At 52.5% G+C, this 13,651-nt stretch overlaps 7 protein-coding genes across 7 annotated transcripts; 5 read left to right on the top strand and 2 right to left on the bottom strand.

The window, feature by feature from the left end:
- Positions 1-105: 105 nt before the first annotated feature.
- Positions 106-1,518, top strand: TRIREDRAFT_106743 (uncharacterized protein; the record flags this gene model as incomplete). The annotated part of the gene is made up of 2 exons (XM_006964834.1): positions 106-217; positions 296-1,518. Coding segments are annotated over 2 exons (1,335 nt in total), but the record flags the coding sequence as incomplete, so codon positions are not given.
- Positions 1,519-1,728: 210 nt separating this feature from the next.
- TRIREDRAFT_106744 (uncharacterized protein) lies at positions 1,729-2,331 on the top strand (the record flags this gene model as incomplete). Its single annotated transcript, XM_006964835.1, has 2 exons — positions 1,729-1,781; positions 1,845-2,331. 2 exons carry the CDS (start codon positions 1,729-1,731, stop codon positions 2,329-2,331), a joined length of 540 nt encoding a protein of 179 aa, XP_006964897.1.
- A 16-nt stretch (positions 2,332-2,347) lies between these two features.
- On the bottom strand, positions 2,348-3,341 carry hh2b (histone H2B). The gene is made up of 3 exons (XM_006964995.1): positions 3,065-3,341; positions 2,880-2,951; positions 2,348-2,815 (listed from the first exon to the last, which is right to left on the bottom strand). The coding sequence occupies exons 1-3, from the start codon at positions 3,225-3,227 to the stop codon at positions 2,637-2,639; spliced, it is 414 nt and encodes a 137-aa protein (XP_006965057.1). The 5' UTR covers positions 3,228-3,341; the 3' UTR covers positions 2,348-2,636.
- Positions 3,342-5,265: 1,924 nt separating this feature from the next.
- On the top strand, positions 5,266-6,050 carry hh2a (histone H2A). The gene is made up of 3 exons (XM_006964836.1): positions 5,266-5,418; positions 5,523-5,815; positions 5,874-6,050. The coding sequence occupies exons 1-3, from the start codon at positions 5,363-5,365 to the stop codon at positions 5,930-5,932; spliced, it is 408 nt and encodes a 135-aa protein (XP_006964898.1). The 5' UTR covers positions 5,266-5,362; the 3' UTR covers positions 5,933-6,050.
- A 698-nt stretch (positions 6,051-6,748) lies between these two features.
- TRIREDRAFT_61367 (uncharacterized protein) lies at positions 6,749-8,544 on the top strand (the record flags this gene model as incomplete). The annotated part of the gene is made up of 2 exons (XM_006964837.1): positions 6,749-6,975; positions 7,050-8,544. The coding sequence occupies 2 exons, from the start codon at positions 6,749-6,751 to the stop codon at positions 8,542-8,544; spliced, it is 1,722 nt and encodes a 573-aa protein (XP_006964899.1).
- A 1,725-nt stretch (positions 8,545-10,269) lies between these two features.
- TRIREDRAFT_77364 (uncharacterized protein) lies at positions 10,270-12,505 on the bottom strand (the record flags this gene model as incomplete). The annotated part of the gene is made up of 5 exons (XM_006964996.1): positions 10,270-10,646; positions 10,698-10,931; positions 11,004-11,785; positions 11,926-12,036; positions 12,421-12,505. The coding sequence occupies 5 exons, from the start codon at positions 12,503-12,505 to the stop codon at positions 10,545-10,547; spliced, it is 1,314 nt and encodes a 437-aa protein (XP_006965058.1). The 3' UTR covers positions 10,270-10,544.
- An 871-nt stretch (positions 12,506-13,376) lies between these two features.
- Positions 13,377-13,598, top strand: TRIREDRAFT_106755 (uncharacterized protein; the record flags this gene model as incomplete). The annotated part of the gene is made up of 1 exon (XM_006964838.1): positions 13,377-13,598. One exon carries the CDS (start codon positions 13,377-13,379, stop codon positions 13,596-13,598), a length of 222 nt encoding a protein of 73 aa, XP_006964900.1.
- Between the last annotated feature and the right edge of the window lie 53 nt (positions 13,599-13,651).

Raw genomic sequence — 13,651 nt, forward strand, 5'->3', positions numbered from 1 at the left:
TCTACCTACCAGGGTATCGCTTCAGCCAGGATCACGAATTCTAGGGAATCCGTCGTCACGAACTCTTGCCATCGGATCACTGCAGTTAATCAGCTTTCAGGCGGTATGGGGGGACGCAATCGTGCTTTTCAAAAGCAGCGTAACGGCTGGAACCAGTCGCCTCGTCGGGGCCAAAACTTTAGCAGCCCCAGCCCAAGGAACGACGTCACATTTCGCGGTACTGCTCCCAGCGATATCTTGTTGGGTCTTTTCTTCGAATATATATAACTGACTACCAAATACTCTCTATCATCAGGCTTCACGTTGGAGGAAGAAGCTCGTCAAACTTCATCACAACACGACTGGAGTAGTACTGTGCAGCTTCGAAAGAGGCCCGTCGTCTTCGTCAGCTCCGGCTCTCATGATCCACTGCAGTCGCTCTCGCCGCAGGACGACAAGGCGAAGGATGCATCGAGCACCGTTGAAATAGCCGAAGAAGCAGCACCTAGAAGAGAAACGCCCCGAGAAGCAGCGCCCGAAGAGGCGGCACCAGTTGCAGCAACGTCACAAGACGCAACTGAAGAGACAAAGCCCATTGATGTGACATCTATTGGAACACAACCTGTCGGACCAGCATCTGGAGAAGGGAAGCCTGTTGAGCCTACGTCTGAACAATCAACTCTCGCTGAATCAACATTCGAAGAGCCCAAACCTGTTGATTTAACGTCTGAAGAAGCCAACCCTGTGGATCTGACAGCTGAACGAGCATCATTTGTGGAAGCAGAGAATGGCGAGGAAGCGGATGAAGAAGCGACACTGGAGCAAACAACTCTTCGAGAAACAGCCCCAGAGAAAGATGAACATGAAGGACTAGCACCTGGAAGAACGGAATCTGAAGAACGAGTACCAACAGAAGCAACCCCCGAAGAAAGCATTGAGGGCCATCACGAAACAGATAATACCGGTTCCAGCGATGAGGTCATCGTTTTTAAGGGTCGAAACGCCAGGAAGGCCAAGACGCAGGGGCCCAACATCACACTCACGACCATAGAGACCGAGATAAGGGCGGTGGAAAAGCAAATCTCGGCTACTTCCGAAGCATCTCCCAAACGGCTACCCATCCGTCCTGCAAAGGGTGATGACGACGATTCTGACCATCTGTTGTGGCCAACAAGGAAACGGGGAAAGGCACGTGGGCGGCGGAGTCGGGGCAAGGATTCGGAAGAAGACGCTATGCTCGCTGACTATATCGCCAACATGCGCGAGAATGGCGAGATGTTTGAAGGTCTTGGGGATGACGATGAGGAGGAAGAAAGCAGCGAAGACGGCGAAGGAAATCCATCAGCTACTGCGGGCCCAAAGGCCGTGGATGATGATGATGAAGAAGAAGAAGATGATGATGATACTAGCGACGATGACGCTATCGACCCGGACGTGTACGATGGACTTCTTGACGCTTCTCCCCCTAGTGAGCTGGAGGACGACGATATCCTTGAGGAGCACAATGGGTTTGATGTGATGGACTGGGAAAGGCCCAGCGTGAGGCGCAGAAAGGGCAAGGGAGGCCGCCTGCCCTTCAGTACCGAAGGTCTTGATTCGGATACCGAGGAAGCTCTCCGAACTGCATACAATAATGATCGGCACAAGAAGGCCGAGCGCAAGAAGGAGAGGGAAGAGTTGCGGGCAATGGGACTGCTTGGCAAGAGGGGACAGGTGGACCTGCGAGCGAAGTATTCGACAGGCATCACCATGAGCCAGGTTATCGAAGAGGTCAAGGCCTTCCTCGCAGGATCCCAAGAAACGTACGTATACCCTGCCCCCCATCAAAATGACACTCTTGTCCATCCAAACTCACCGTTGTCCAGCTTGAGTCTGCCACCTATGGACCCACACACGAGAAAGGGCGTCCATGAGTTGTCGCACAAGCTCGGTATCAAGTCCAAGTCGATCGGAGGCGGCGATCAGCGTAGACCAGTGCTGTACAGGACGAAAAAGACGTCATACAACGAACGGGAATTCGAGCAGGTCATTGTGATGATCAAGAGAAGATTCGGCCGCCAACCATCGTTCAAGGCGGATAGCAGGAAAAACAGGCAAGGCCAAAAGGGACCGAAGGGACCAAAGGGCTCAAAGCCGCTAGGTCGATCCGGCGGCGGCGCTTTTAGCTATCACGAAGGCGAAGTCATTGGCGCGTCGGCGCCAGAGCTGGGGACTGAGAATCGAGGCCGAGCCATGATGGAGAAGATGGGCTGGAGCACCGGGACGCCTCTTGGCGCCAGCGACAATCAGGGTATCCTGCATCCTGTGAGCCAAACGATGAAAAAATCCCGGGCGGGCCTCGGACAGGAGTAATGAACAGAGCGAGCATGGACAAGGCGAAGTTTTAGAAGATTCTGTGATTGTTGATGCAGAGGAAAATAAAATAGCATAATGTGCAGAAACCATTGCTTCGAGATATCCTCGATAGCTATTGTACAACCGCGAACCCCATTGACCGTGAAGACATTGCCCCCATAAAGCAAACCATCCGTAACGCATTAAGAGATCCCAAAGGCGAAACACAGTCACCCATCGTCTCGAGTAAAGACACTAAAGTCACGCAAACAAAACCCAAGTTTTCAGATGTGAAATCAGAACCCAGTCGTCATGAACCCCTCTTATTTCGTGGATGAGGAGTACTTGGTGACGGCCTTGGTGCCCTCAGAGACGGCGTGCTTGGCCAGCTCACCCGGCAGGATCAGTCGGACGGATGTCTGGATCTCTCGGGAAGAGATTGTGGACTTCTTGTTGTAGGCGGCCAGCTTGGAAGCCTCGGTGGCAACGCGCTCGAAGATGTCTAAATTCACAGTCAGAATAAACCGGGCGGAAAACAAGAAATGCTAGACGCGATCAAAGCTTACCGTTGACGAAGGAGTTCAGGATGGACATGGCACGGTTGGAGATACCAGTGTCGGGGTGGACCTGCTTGAGGACTGCATATCAAAGTCAGAATCGAGTGCACAATAAAAGCCAAAGTATGGAATGGGTAAAAGAGGTTGAGGGAGGAAAAGGAAGATTGGAACTCCATGTTGCTTTTTTGACTCACCCTTGTAGATGTAGGAGCTGTAGGTCTCCTTGCGAGTCTTTGACCGCTTCTTCTTGTCGCCAGAGGCGGCAGTCTTCTTGCCGGCATCCTTCTTCTCGGGAGCCTTGCTGGCAGTTGAGGGAGCCTTGGCGGCGGGCTTCTTGTCGGCGGCTTTGGGAGGCATTTTGAAAATAACGTTGATTTCAAATAGATTTCAGAGACTGAAAAGGTTGAGTGTTGATGATGCAAGATGTCAGAAGGGCGGACTGGCAGCGGGTGATGATGGGAAAAGTGAATGGGTGCGGGAACGACGTTCTTGGGGACGAGCTGGGCTTTTGTAGCTGGCACGCGTTGGCGGCCGGTGGATTACTGATTTGGCCTGGAGCAGGAAGGGGTGGCGCGAGCGAGGCCAGGCGCGTGCACGCCCTCGCGGGTACGGGCCTTGCGCTGCGAAAATGTGCGGTAAGGCTAGGTACCGCTCGCTGGACCACTCAGAATTGAGCGCCACAGGCAAGAGGGGGGGGGGGGGAGGGCAAAAACATGAGAGGGAAAAAATGTGGTGGAATTCACTGCTGCCGCTAGCGCTGGTATTTGCAATGTACCCAGAAAATGCTACTGCTTGTGTTGCAGCTCTGCTCACGCTAGGCATTTCTCGGCAAGGCGCAACACTGCCTTTTTTTTTTTTTTTCTCACGCATTTCTTCTGGTGACTGGGGGCGGTGGTCCAGGTGAATTGACGGCCTGCACCGAATGATGTGATGCGATTGCCTTGCCCGCTCCATAGCTTCTAGTCGCGTCGAGCTCTTTTGTTGTTTTTTTCTCCCGCCTTTTTTTTTGTACCTCTGCTCGGTATTACTAGCCTTTTCCTCTCGCAGGCAGAGAGCCACGTGATTGGCTGACGCCAAGTCTCTCTTTGTTGCATCATTTTCTCCCCACGAGCCCGCCTTGCAGCTGAGGGCCAATGTACCTTTTTCTGCCGTGATCTCAGCGGCACATGTACCTCCCGCCTTGCGTCTGCGCGCTACTGATGTTTTGACGGAGCGCGCCTGGATACTAGCCTCATCTTGATGCTTCGGCCTGCTTACCCTGTAATGTGAATAGAACTGCTTTGTGCGCAATTGTAGCTTCAGTCTACTACGCATCATATGAAATTCTGTTTATTCGCTTCTCTGGTCTATTTGGATTATATGTATGCTCGTGATGTGATAGTGAGACGGCTTTGGTGAGGTAAATACTCTTAGGCCAAATGCTCACCAGTGGTGTTGTTGGATAACCTAAAGGCAACGAAGGGATTCCATAGTAACTGAACCCATCTCCTTACGTATAACCCACCATTTGGAGCAGACATTGCATGGACAAAGAGAAACCGGGCACAGACCAGTTGCCTGATCAAGATCAAAGTCACGATGAGAGTCCGCAAAATGATATCCATCTGTATAACGGGGCATATCTGCGCGTATACTGCAAGCACATGAAGCGGCCGGGTTCACGCAAGATCTCATGGCATCAAGATTGACCCAGTCTGGCCCAGATTGGACCCCATTTAGATCTCGTTATTGGTTCCGTCGTCTTCGAGACTGCAATCGTAATTTTCACTGTTGTCTACCATCTAAACGTGGAGTTGCCGCTGTCTTCTGTTTACAGTACAATACGCTACCATACCAGCACGCGTGTCACCAAGGAAGAGCTTTGCTGCCGCGTAGGAGGAGTCAACGAGTGCCAAAGGGCCCAGCCAGGAGTCCTGGTGCCATCATCAGATGGCAAATCACTCCCAGCCATCGGGGGACTCGTATCGTCTAACAAAGGAATTTGCGCAACACTCGTGCATGCGCCGTTGAAGCTCATCCCAGCCGTGTCAATACATGGTGCAGCCCTGAGACGGGGCGGAGATCACGACGAGAGCCTGCTGAGGGCCGCGATATCGAGCATGTACCGTCAAGGTACCCGGAGCGAGCATTAGCCGCATCATTCTCGGGACCCTTACCTTCTGGAGGTACTCCCTGCGTGTACCTTTTTTTGCGCACGCCCCCCCGCACCCTCAAATTGTCGCAATTGTTTTGCTGGAACACGTCCATTTCCCCAACAGGCCTAGCGCCGCAACAGCTGCGAGAGGGAGGGTGATTGCTGATCTCGCGCGGCGAGCACCAAAAAGTACTTAACTTTGGAGCCCCCCGCCAAATCCAAACCTCTGCATTTACACTGTTTCTCTCAACTCTCCACGCTGCACGATTACCATTCTGACATTTGCCGCATCTCGCGCATCTCGCATCAACACTTTACGTTACTTTTTCCACGTTAACCAAAAACCCCCAACTTCAAAATGACTGGCGGCGGCAAATCTGGCGGCAAGGCCTCTGGCTCCAAGAACGCTCAATCGTAAGTCGAAGCTTGAGACGCGGTCATACGCGTTCCAAATCCATCACAACACAACCAAAACAAAACGAAATCAATCCAAGGATGCAATTCTGACTCCATTCCAGCCGTTCCTCCAAGGCCGGTCTCGCGTTCCCCGTTGGTCGTGTCCACCGTCTTCTCCGCAAGGGCAACTACGCTCAGCGTGTTGGTGCCGGTGCTCCCGTCTACCTCGCCGCTGTCCTCGAGTACCTCGCTGCCGAAATCCTCGAGCTGGCTGGCAACGCCGCTCGTGACAACAAGAAGACCCGTATCATCCCCCGTCACCTTCAGCTCGCCATCCGAAACGATGAGGAGTTGAACAAGCTGCTGGGACACGTCACCATCGCCCAGGGTGGTGTTCTGCCAAACATCCACCAGAGTAAGACATCCGAAATCCCAAGCCGAATTCAAATGGTTACTAACACATCGCGTCTCAGACCTCCTGCCCAAGAAGACAACTGGCAAGGCCGGCAAGGGCTCCAGCCAAGAATTGTAATTTTACCGTTGGTCTTTCTGCGCTTTCTTTCGAGGTCGTTTTGGTTGTCATAAAGGGGTCAAGGGATAAGGTTTACGGTTGCTTTTGTACGTCTGGGTTGTACATTAATCCCCCACGGCTATGATCATGAATCAGTTAGGGTTTTTTTCAAATGCACTTCAGTAAAAACATTTTACCACCTACACCACGTCTCCCCAGTTGTTGAGTGACATGCCGATTCATTGCGCGTCGTCTACCAATGTCTTTGTTGCGCATACCCGCTCTGGTCTCAAGCCTTTCAATCTGTGGCTTTCATTAATATGGTTGCAAATCGGTCTCAGATTGCCTCTTCATTTTCTCACTGAAATGTGCGAAATAATTTGATCAAATCATGCGCTTTATATCTCTTCAGATCCAGATCCAAATGCCAACTTCGCTCTCTGCTTGTCTTTCTAGAAATGGCAGCTTGATTACGTCTTATAGAACGTCTCGCCCCCCCCCCGCAACGCCGTATTACACATCTTGGCTGCATTTGAGCCGTGTTTCCCAACAGCTAATGCCCGTTTGGGCCATGGCTAGAGCTTTAGTACCCGTTCAAGTTTAACGGGCGCCTCGTGCGGGTACCTGGCATGCTATGTATGTTCCTGGACGTGCGAAGTGCCTCACAAATCGTTCTACTTGCACCACCAAGTCAGTCGATGTCTGCCGCCTCTCAATCTGAAGCGGTGAATTGATGGCGGCCTCGTTCCTTGCCTTGGTCTTCCCTTGCTCATAGCACTTGGCCGGTGTTTCATTTTTTGTTCCCTTTTTTCTTCCGTGCTTTCATCTATCCGCACCATGGCGACGACCTCTTCTCCTCGTCAACCGGTCGACGGTGCTGGCGGAACCAAAGTCCTACCTCTCATGTCCCGTGATGAAATCGAAGACTTGATTGCCAAGGGACGACAAATTATCATCCACCGCGGCTATGTCTTGAAGCTGGATGGATGGCTGCAGTATCACCCTGGAGGTGACAAAGCCATCATGCACTTGGTGGGCAGAGATGCTACCGATTGGGTCGACGTGTACGTGGAACCGCTTCTCTAGGACGGCTCATGCACTCAACACATTGCTAATGACCTCCTTTGCCTGTTTCTAGTATCCATTCCGACGAGGCAAAAGAGAGAATGCCACGGTACCGGATTGGCCGGATCGAGGGTTCTTGGCTCAACTTCAGGCCACCTATTCAAGGCGGTGTGTTCCGGACTATGGAAGAGATCGAATCGGACCGCCGCAAAGGCATCAACGCCGTCTCAACCGGGGAGGACAATAGCTCCTCCAGCTCCCGCGCGCCCTCGCCCGTCTTCGATGTCGACACAAGCGAGTTGCGGGATCGAAAGAGTGCGTTGTCGGGATCTGGAGCAGCGAGGTCGGAGTCGGTCTCATCGGCATCGACGGCAGATAAGGTGCCGCTGGACGGCATGTCCTATCTGGACATTGTCACTCGCGAGTATATCCAGCTCGACCTGGAAAAGTATCCCGCTGTTGACGAGGCGACGCAAGCCCACATCATTGCCAAATACCGCGAGCTGCACCAGAAGATCATCGATGCTGGCCTCTACAAGACGAATTACGCGGCATACGGCTGGGAGTGCTTCCGCTACTTTTCGCTGTTTGCCTCGATGCTGATTACGCTTTCCTATGGCTACTACGTGATCAGCGCCTTGTGCCTTGGCTTCCTATGGCATCAGCTCGTCTTCTCTGCCCACGACGCCGGCCACATGGGCATCACGCACAACTACTACATTGACACATTTATTGGCATCTTCATCGCCGACTTTGTGGGTGGCCTCTCCCTCGGCTGGTGGAAGCACAACCACAACGTCCACCACATTGTGACGAATGCTCCCGAGCACGATCCCGACATTGAGCATATGCCCATATTCGCTGTTTCCCATCGCCTGCTGGGATCTTTGCGGTCTACTTTCTACGACCGAGTCATGGAGTACGACGCTGTTGCCAAGGTGCTCTTGCGTATCCAGCCGTGGACCTACTACCCTTTCCTGGCATTCGGCCGCTTCAACCTCTATGTCCTCTCATGGGACTACATCATCAACGGACGAGGACCGCGAAAGGGCCAGGCCGCGTCCCTCCGTTGGCTTGAGCTGGCAGGACAGATCTTTTTCTGGTGCTGGTTCGGCTACGGAATCCTGTACAAGTCGATACCCGACAACTGGTCGCGATTTGTCTATGTGATGGTGAGCCACATTGCATCATCTCCTCTGCACGTCCAGATTGTGCTGTCGCACTTTGCCATGAGCACCACGGATCTGGGGCCGCAGGAGTCGTTCCCGCAGATGATGCTGCGGACCACCATGGACGTGGACTGCCCTCGCTGGCTGGACTTTATCCACGGAGGCCTGCAGTTCCAGGCGGTCCACCACCTGTTCCCGCGTCTGCCGCGCCACAACTTCCGCGATGCGCAGAAGCTGGTCATTGAGTTTTGCAAGGAGGTCGGCATTCCCTATGCGTACTATGGCTTCTCAACGGCCAACGGGCAGGTCATTGGCAGGCTGGCCGAGGTTGCCCGACAAGCCGCCATCTTTTCAAAGTGCCAGGAAACAATTGCCAAGTCAAAGGATTTCTCCATTTAGATGCCATAGAATTGCCGTAGAAGCGGGATGCACTAGGATAGAGGCTCATTGCATGTAGAGAATGTATGGATGACTTGACATTGATATGCCAAGTTACACTGCTGGTGTTTATAGATTGCAGCAGCTTGCCAATTTCTCAAAATTTCCCGACAAGTAATTAATTACCTAAGCATCAAAGTTCAATTGAAGTCAAGGGCAATGAACATCTTCAGACTTTGCTTCCAGCAGATGATGTTATCTCCTGGGTTGTGCTTCCATAGGTAATGGCACCTAACCTGTAATCACAAGCATTCAGCTGTACCTATGCGACAATGTGCTATACCTTGTCCTAGCTTTCGTGCCAAGTAGTGTTGACGCACAAATACATCGTGCCTATACTTGCGCCTTAGCCGTTAGCATGTACTCTCTGTGGACAAACCGGTACCTGCTAGTAGATTCCGTGCATTTCGAACTCTCACAACGCCGCGAGTAATTTTTCTCTGAATCCCCCCCCCCCCCAATCAACTTTGATATCCAGCGAAACCACCCCTGACAATTTCAAAGCACTACCTCATATACAAATTCGACAAAAAATGTCCGATAGCGACGACGAGCCCATGTAAGCAAATACTACTCCTCCCAGCCCCCAAACCCCATCTCAACTCCAATTCAAGGTGAAAGGAAAAAAAAAAAAAGAGACGAAAATGTTAGGAGGTATGGAGAAAGACTGACATGAGCTCACCACACAAAAAAAACAACAACAGCACCCTCTCCTCCCACGCCCTCGAGGCCCTCCGCGCCTTCGAGGCTGAACGCGAAGAGCACCAGGCCAAGTTCCAGAAGCTCCAGGCCGAGGCGGAGAGCAACAACAGCCTGCTCTCCATCGACACCTTTGCCGAGGACTGGAACGAGTCTCAGTTCTGGGTATGCCACTCATGAACAAACGCCCCCGCCCCCCCATGTATTCTTTGCTTGAGATTTGATGATACTGACATGTGAGACTGGGGAAAAAAATAATAGTATTCAGATGAAACTGCAAATACCCTCGCCACGGAGCTGCTCAGAGATGCAACGAGTGACATGACCATCGGCGTCGTCTCTGCGCCGAGCGTCTTTGTCGCTCTCAAGAATATACTGGTGAGTAGCACAATTATTACTACACTTATACTGTCAATCACGATAGCCATCTCTTCCGTTCATTGGAGCCTGTCCGCATAGATACGCTAATGGTTCCCCTGTTCTCTCTGCAGCGGAGTAAAAGCGACCATGAGAAACCAAAGCTGGTCCTGTTGGAGCACGACAACCGCTTCGGCGTGTTCCCAGAGTTTTCGTTCTATGACTTTCAACAGCCAGTTAAATTGCCAGGTAAGACGAGGCCAATAGCTCTCTTGAGTTATTTGACAAATCCCACCGTCTCATGGACCCTGCAGTAACCTGACATGTGCACCAGGCCATCTGAAAGGGTCCATCGACAGAATCATCTGTGACCCCCCATTCCTGAGCGAAGATTGCCAGACCAAAGGTAAAGACCTCTCACACCTCAACATCTGATTCCTCTCCCCGAGGTCAGCAAGCTGATGACCGCCTCCTCTGCCGTAGCCGCCCTGACCGTTCGCTGGCTTCTCAAACCAACCGGTGCCGGGCCGCCACCTCGTCTCATTGTCTGTACCGGAGAGAGAATGGAGTCTCTCATCCTCAAGTTATACAAGGCTCTGGGTGTCCAGACGACTGCTTTCGAGCCCAAACACACAAGGGGCCTAAGCAACGAGTTTTACTGCTATGCCAACTTCGAGTGTCCCAGCTGGAAGTGGCGTTGAAAATAGAATGCCACCGGGTTATTGTTAAAAAAGTCTGTCATCTGACGAGATTTGTGGACGGGAAAGTTAGGACGAATACCGATTCTACGGTGCCGCATGGGGTCTAATGATGAGTTGCGGGATACTCCAATACGTGCCGACTCACCCTGACCTCGCGGAGATGGTTATAATGCCGTTATCTGATGGCTAGATGATGGTGCCTATTCAGGCAAGAGATCGGATGATATAGAACAACAAGTAGGCCTGAGCGCCGAGTACATCGGACACCCGGGCCAGCTCTACCTTGTGGTCGTTGAATTTGAACCACTGACAGTGTTAGCCACAGTAGCCTATAGCGGAATGAGATGAGAGCCATACCTGATCCCCAACACGGCAGTATGACACGTAGTGACCCGTTTCAATCTCGCCGACGTGAACGACGACGCTCAGGAGGTCATACGTGCAGGATCTCTCCAGTTCCAAGTTCTCTCGACTGTCGCGGTTGCGGGCCCGATTGGTGTAAGGGAGCATGTTGAGTTGGAGAGGAAACGAGACGGGATTGTCAATCTTGGATGCCGCCCGGTCGTGTTTTCCCTGCTTGAATTCAAATCTCTGCAGCTCTGTGTCAGTCACGGGGCCACCACGGCGTCTTTTTCCCAGATCATGGGGATGGGCAAAGCGTACCTTGAGTTGTATGGATAGTACGTTGGGCAAACGCTTGATGCTGGTGTGCCGCCGTGCTTGCTGTATCGACGCGCATTTGTGGCACCTGTACTCGCACTTATCCGACTTGACGTACTCCTCATCTAAGCAGTCGCCCAACGTGAGCGCAGGCAGCTTCTGCCCAGTCTTCTTGGCCCGTCTCTGCGCCAGGGTGTCGACGCCGAGACTGAGATCCAGGAATGACTGGACCGCATGGGTCGAGTTGTGGCAGTTCTGGCAGGTTGTGGTTGTCTGCATCTTGCCGTAAAACGTCTGGTGGATAATGCAGTTGCACGTATGCTCGCTGCCGCTTTGCGGCCTCTTGCCATCGCCATTTCGCTCGTGAAGCTCCTCTGCCAAAAACTGGAAAAACTCATGGGCATCCTGTTCCTTTGTTGTCACGAGATTCTCAAAGGCCTTCTTCTCAGAGATCCAGAAGCCAGACAGGATGTTGGCGGCTGTATAACCGTTAGTGCTTTCCAGTGCGTAGAAATCCTGAAACATGTCGTCCATGGCGCAGCTCAAGCAGTGCGAGATGCTACACTCGCTGCTCTGGTGCCCGTCGCTGAGGTAAAAGTTGCGCAGGAGGGGATTGTGGAGGAAGCTCTGGAGAACGACATTCTGGTAGCAAGTCGCCCCTGCGTTGTAGATGCCGCGAAGACCGCTCGCGCGGCACGAGGCGACGGTTGTGTTGGCTGAGATGATGCGAGGGTCCTCCTTGGATGACTCGGCAAAGAGCTCGTCATGCTTTCGTTTTCGGTTTGCTGTTAAGGAGAGGTTAGCGGCGAGCCGAGAGGAAGAAGGCCAACTAAGGGCCTTGATGCAAAAGGGAAGAGAGGAGAGAAAGGGGGCGCAAATGCGGAGGACCACCTCGTCAAAGAGGCTGAACGGGGGTGTTGCATACTTGAGAATGTGCCGGTCCCTATCTTCCGCACTCGAAGCTCCTCCAACGTAGGGTCCCAGACCAAGTCGTCGCATATCTGACAATAGAGGGCGCCCGTGCGGGAATCGACGTCTGCAATTGTGATTGTAAGCGCAACTGTCAAGTCAGGGCGGTATCTCGGCGGTAGCATCGGAGCTGCCACGTACAGAAGCGATGCAGTTTCTCCGTCCCATGTTTCAATCGGTCCTCCTCGCTCAGGGTAACCGGGCACTGCAGGCACAGATAATTCGAGGTAAGGGAAGTGACGGGGCGGCCTTCCTGGTTGGTCGACGTCTGAGAAAGGATCGGGGTCGTATCGAAGATGCCGCGGAGGATCATCTTGTAGTGCGCGATGGAGCTATTCATGACCTCTTGGCTCTGGCACAGGAGGATCTGGACATGCTCTGGGAGGCAGTCAGTCAGTAAGCAGTTTGGATGATTTATAATGATTGGGCTGGTTGCAGCTTCAGCACCCACCGCAGCCAAAGACTGGGCATCCCGGCGAAGGGGACTTGATTTTGGCATTCTTGGGGGATGCCGGCGTCGTCGGTCGTGTGGCCATGGCTGCTGTGGGATGGGAGTGGAAATGGAAGTGGAAATGGTTGGTGATGGTGACGATTCTGTCCGGCTTCGACGCGCCTCTCGGCCAAGGGCTTGGATTGCCGCCCCCCCGGGGAATAATCGTCGAGAAGTAGTAGCGACCGATGCAGTATGCACTGTGAAGAAAGGAATGTAGTAGGAGAGATGCGGTGAAGTTGAATTGGGAAGGGACCAAAGTATGAGGCTGAGGAGAAGATTCGCAGTGAAGGTGATGATCAAATAAATAATAATTGTTTGAGGATGCAGGTCGCCAAGTCGGCAGTAGGTCAGGTAGTTGGAACAATCGGATTGCTTGGAGCACGCGCATTAACTCGGCTGAAGGGTAAAGTACAGTTCACTTTCAGCCAGTGGGGGGACAGAAGACATGTGCCGATCTCGTCGATGCGCTAATACTCCGTATAGTACAACTACTACTATACTCAACATCGATTGCCTTTTCAGCAGGCTGACAGACAAGTTAGCAGTGTTTGTTATAGCGGCGCTATTGAACAGGTAAAAGTGATATTCTAGGATAATAACATATGTACCACTTCAGAATATCTCGCGTACAAGGTAGATTTGTTCTTTCCTATTCATTCGGATGCATCAATTGAGCCTTGCGGCGACGGCCATTGAGGCGCTACCTACCTAGCCACACATCCGAAAGCGCTAACAAATTCGGTAGCCGTTTTCTCACCATCCCGGATATCAGATAAGAGACTTTCTCACTCTTTACTCTCTTCACCTTCTTTACCTTATACTACCTACACTGCAGTTCGTCCTTTTACATCACATCCCGATTCTGAATACTACACTCTATCTCAAAGAATCCAAGGCCAACACCAACATCCGCAATGCCCCAAGACGCAAACCCCCCCAAACCCGCCTTCTCCTCCCTCTACCTCCAGAAACTCACCCAGGAACTCGCCGAAGATCTCGACAAGGTCCGCAACGCAGACGACTTCAAGGCCGACTCGGTGCCCTTCCTCGTCCACGCGCTGCAGCAGGGCGCCGCCCAGTTCTCCCCCGCCCAGCAGGACGCCGTGCTCAAGGCTGCAGAGGGCCGCCGGGGCTGAAAGTAAGAAGGGAGAAGGAGGGAAAAGAAAGAAAGAAACAAAAAAATTGTTGG

Source organism: Trichoderma reesei (genome assembly GCF_000167675.1).
Source record: "Trichoderma reesei QM6a unplaced genomic scaffold TRIREscaffold_8, whole genome shotgun sequence".
Lineage (NCBI taxonomy): Eukaryota > Fungi > Ascomycota > Sordariomycetes > Hypocreales > Hypocreaceae > Trichoderma > Trichoderma reesei.

Coding starts and splice junctions, on each gene's coding strand:
- hh2a (XM_006964836.1), top strand. CDS start 5,363: ATGACTGGCGGCGGCAAATCTGGCGGCAAGGCCTCTGGCTCCAAGAAC. Junction 5,419..5,522: donor GGCTCCAAGAACGCTCAATC/GTAAGTCGAAGC, acceptor ACTCCATTCCAG/CCGTTCCTCCAAGGCCGGTC. Junction 5,816..5,873: donor TCTGCCAAACATCCACCAGA/GTAAGACATCCG, acceptor ATCGCGTCTCAG/ACCTCCTGCCCAAGAAGACA.
- hh2b (XM_006964995.1), bottom strand. CDS start 3,227: ATGCCTCCCAAAGCCGCCGACAAGAAGCCCGCCGCCAAGGCTCCCTCA. Junction 2,952..3,064: donor CAGCTCCTACATCTACAAGG/GTGAGTCAAAAA, acceptor TTTGATATGCAG/TCCTCAAGCAGGTCCACCCC. Junction 2,816..2,879: donor CCTGAACTCCTTCGTCAACG/GTAAGCTTTGAT, acceptor CTGTGAATTTAG/ACATCTTCGAGCGCGTTGCC.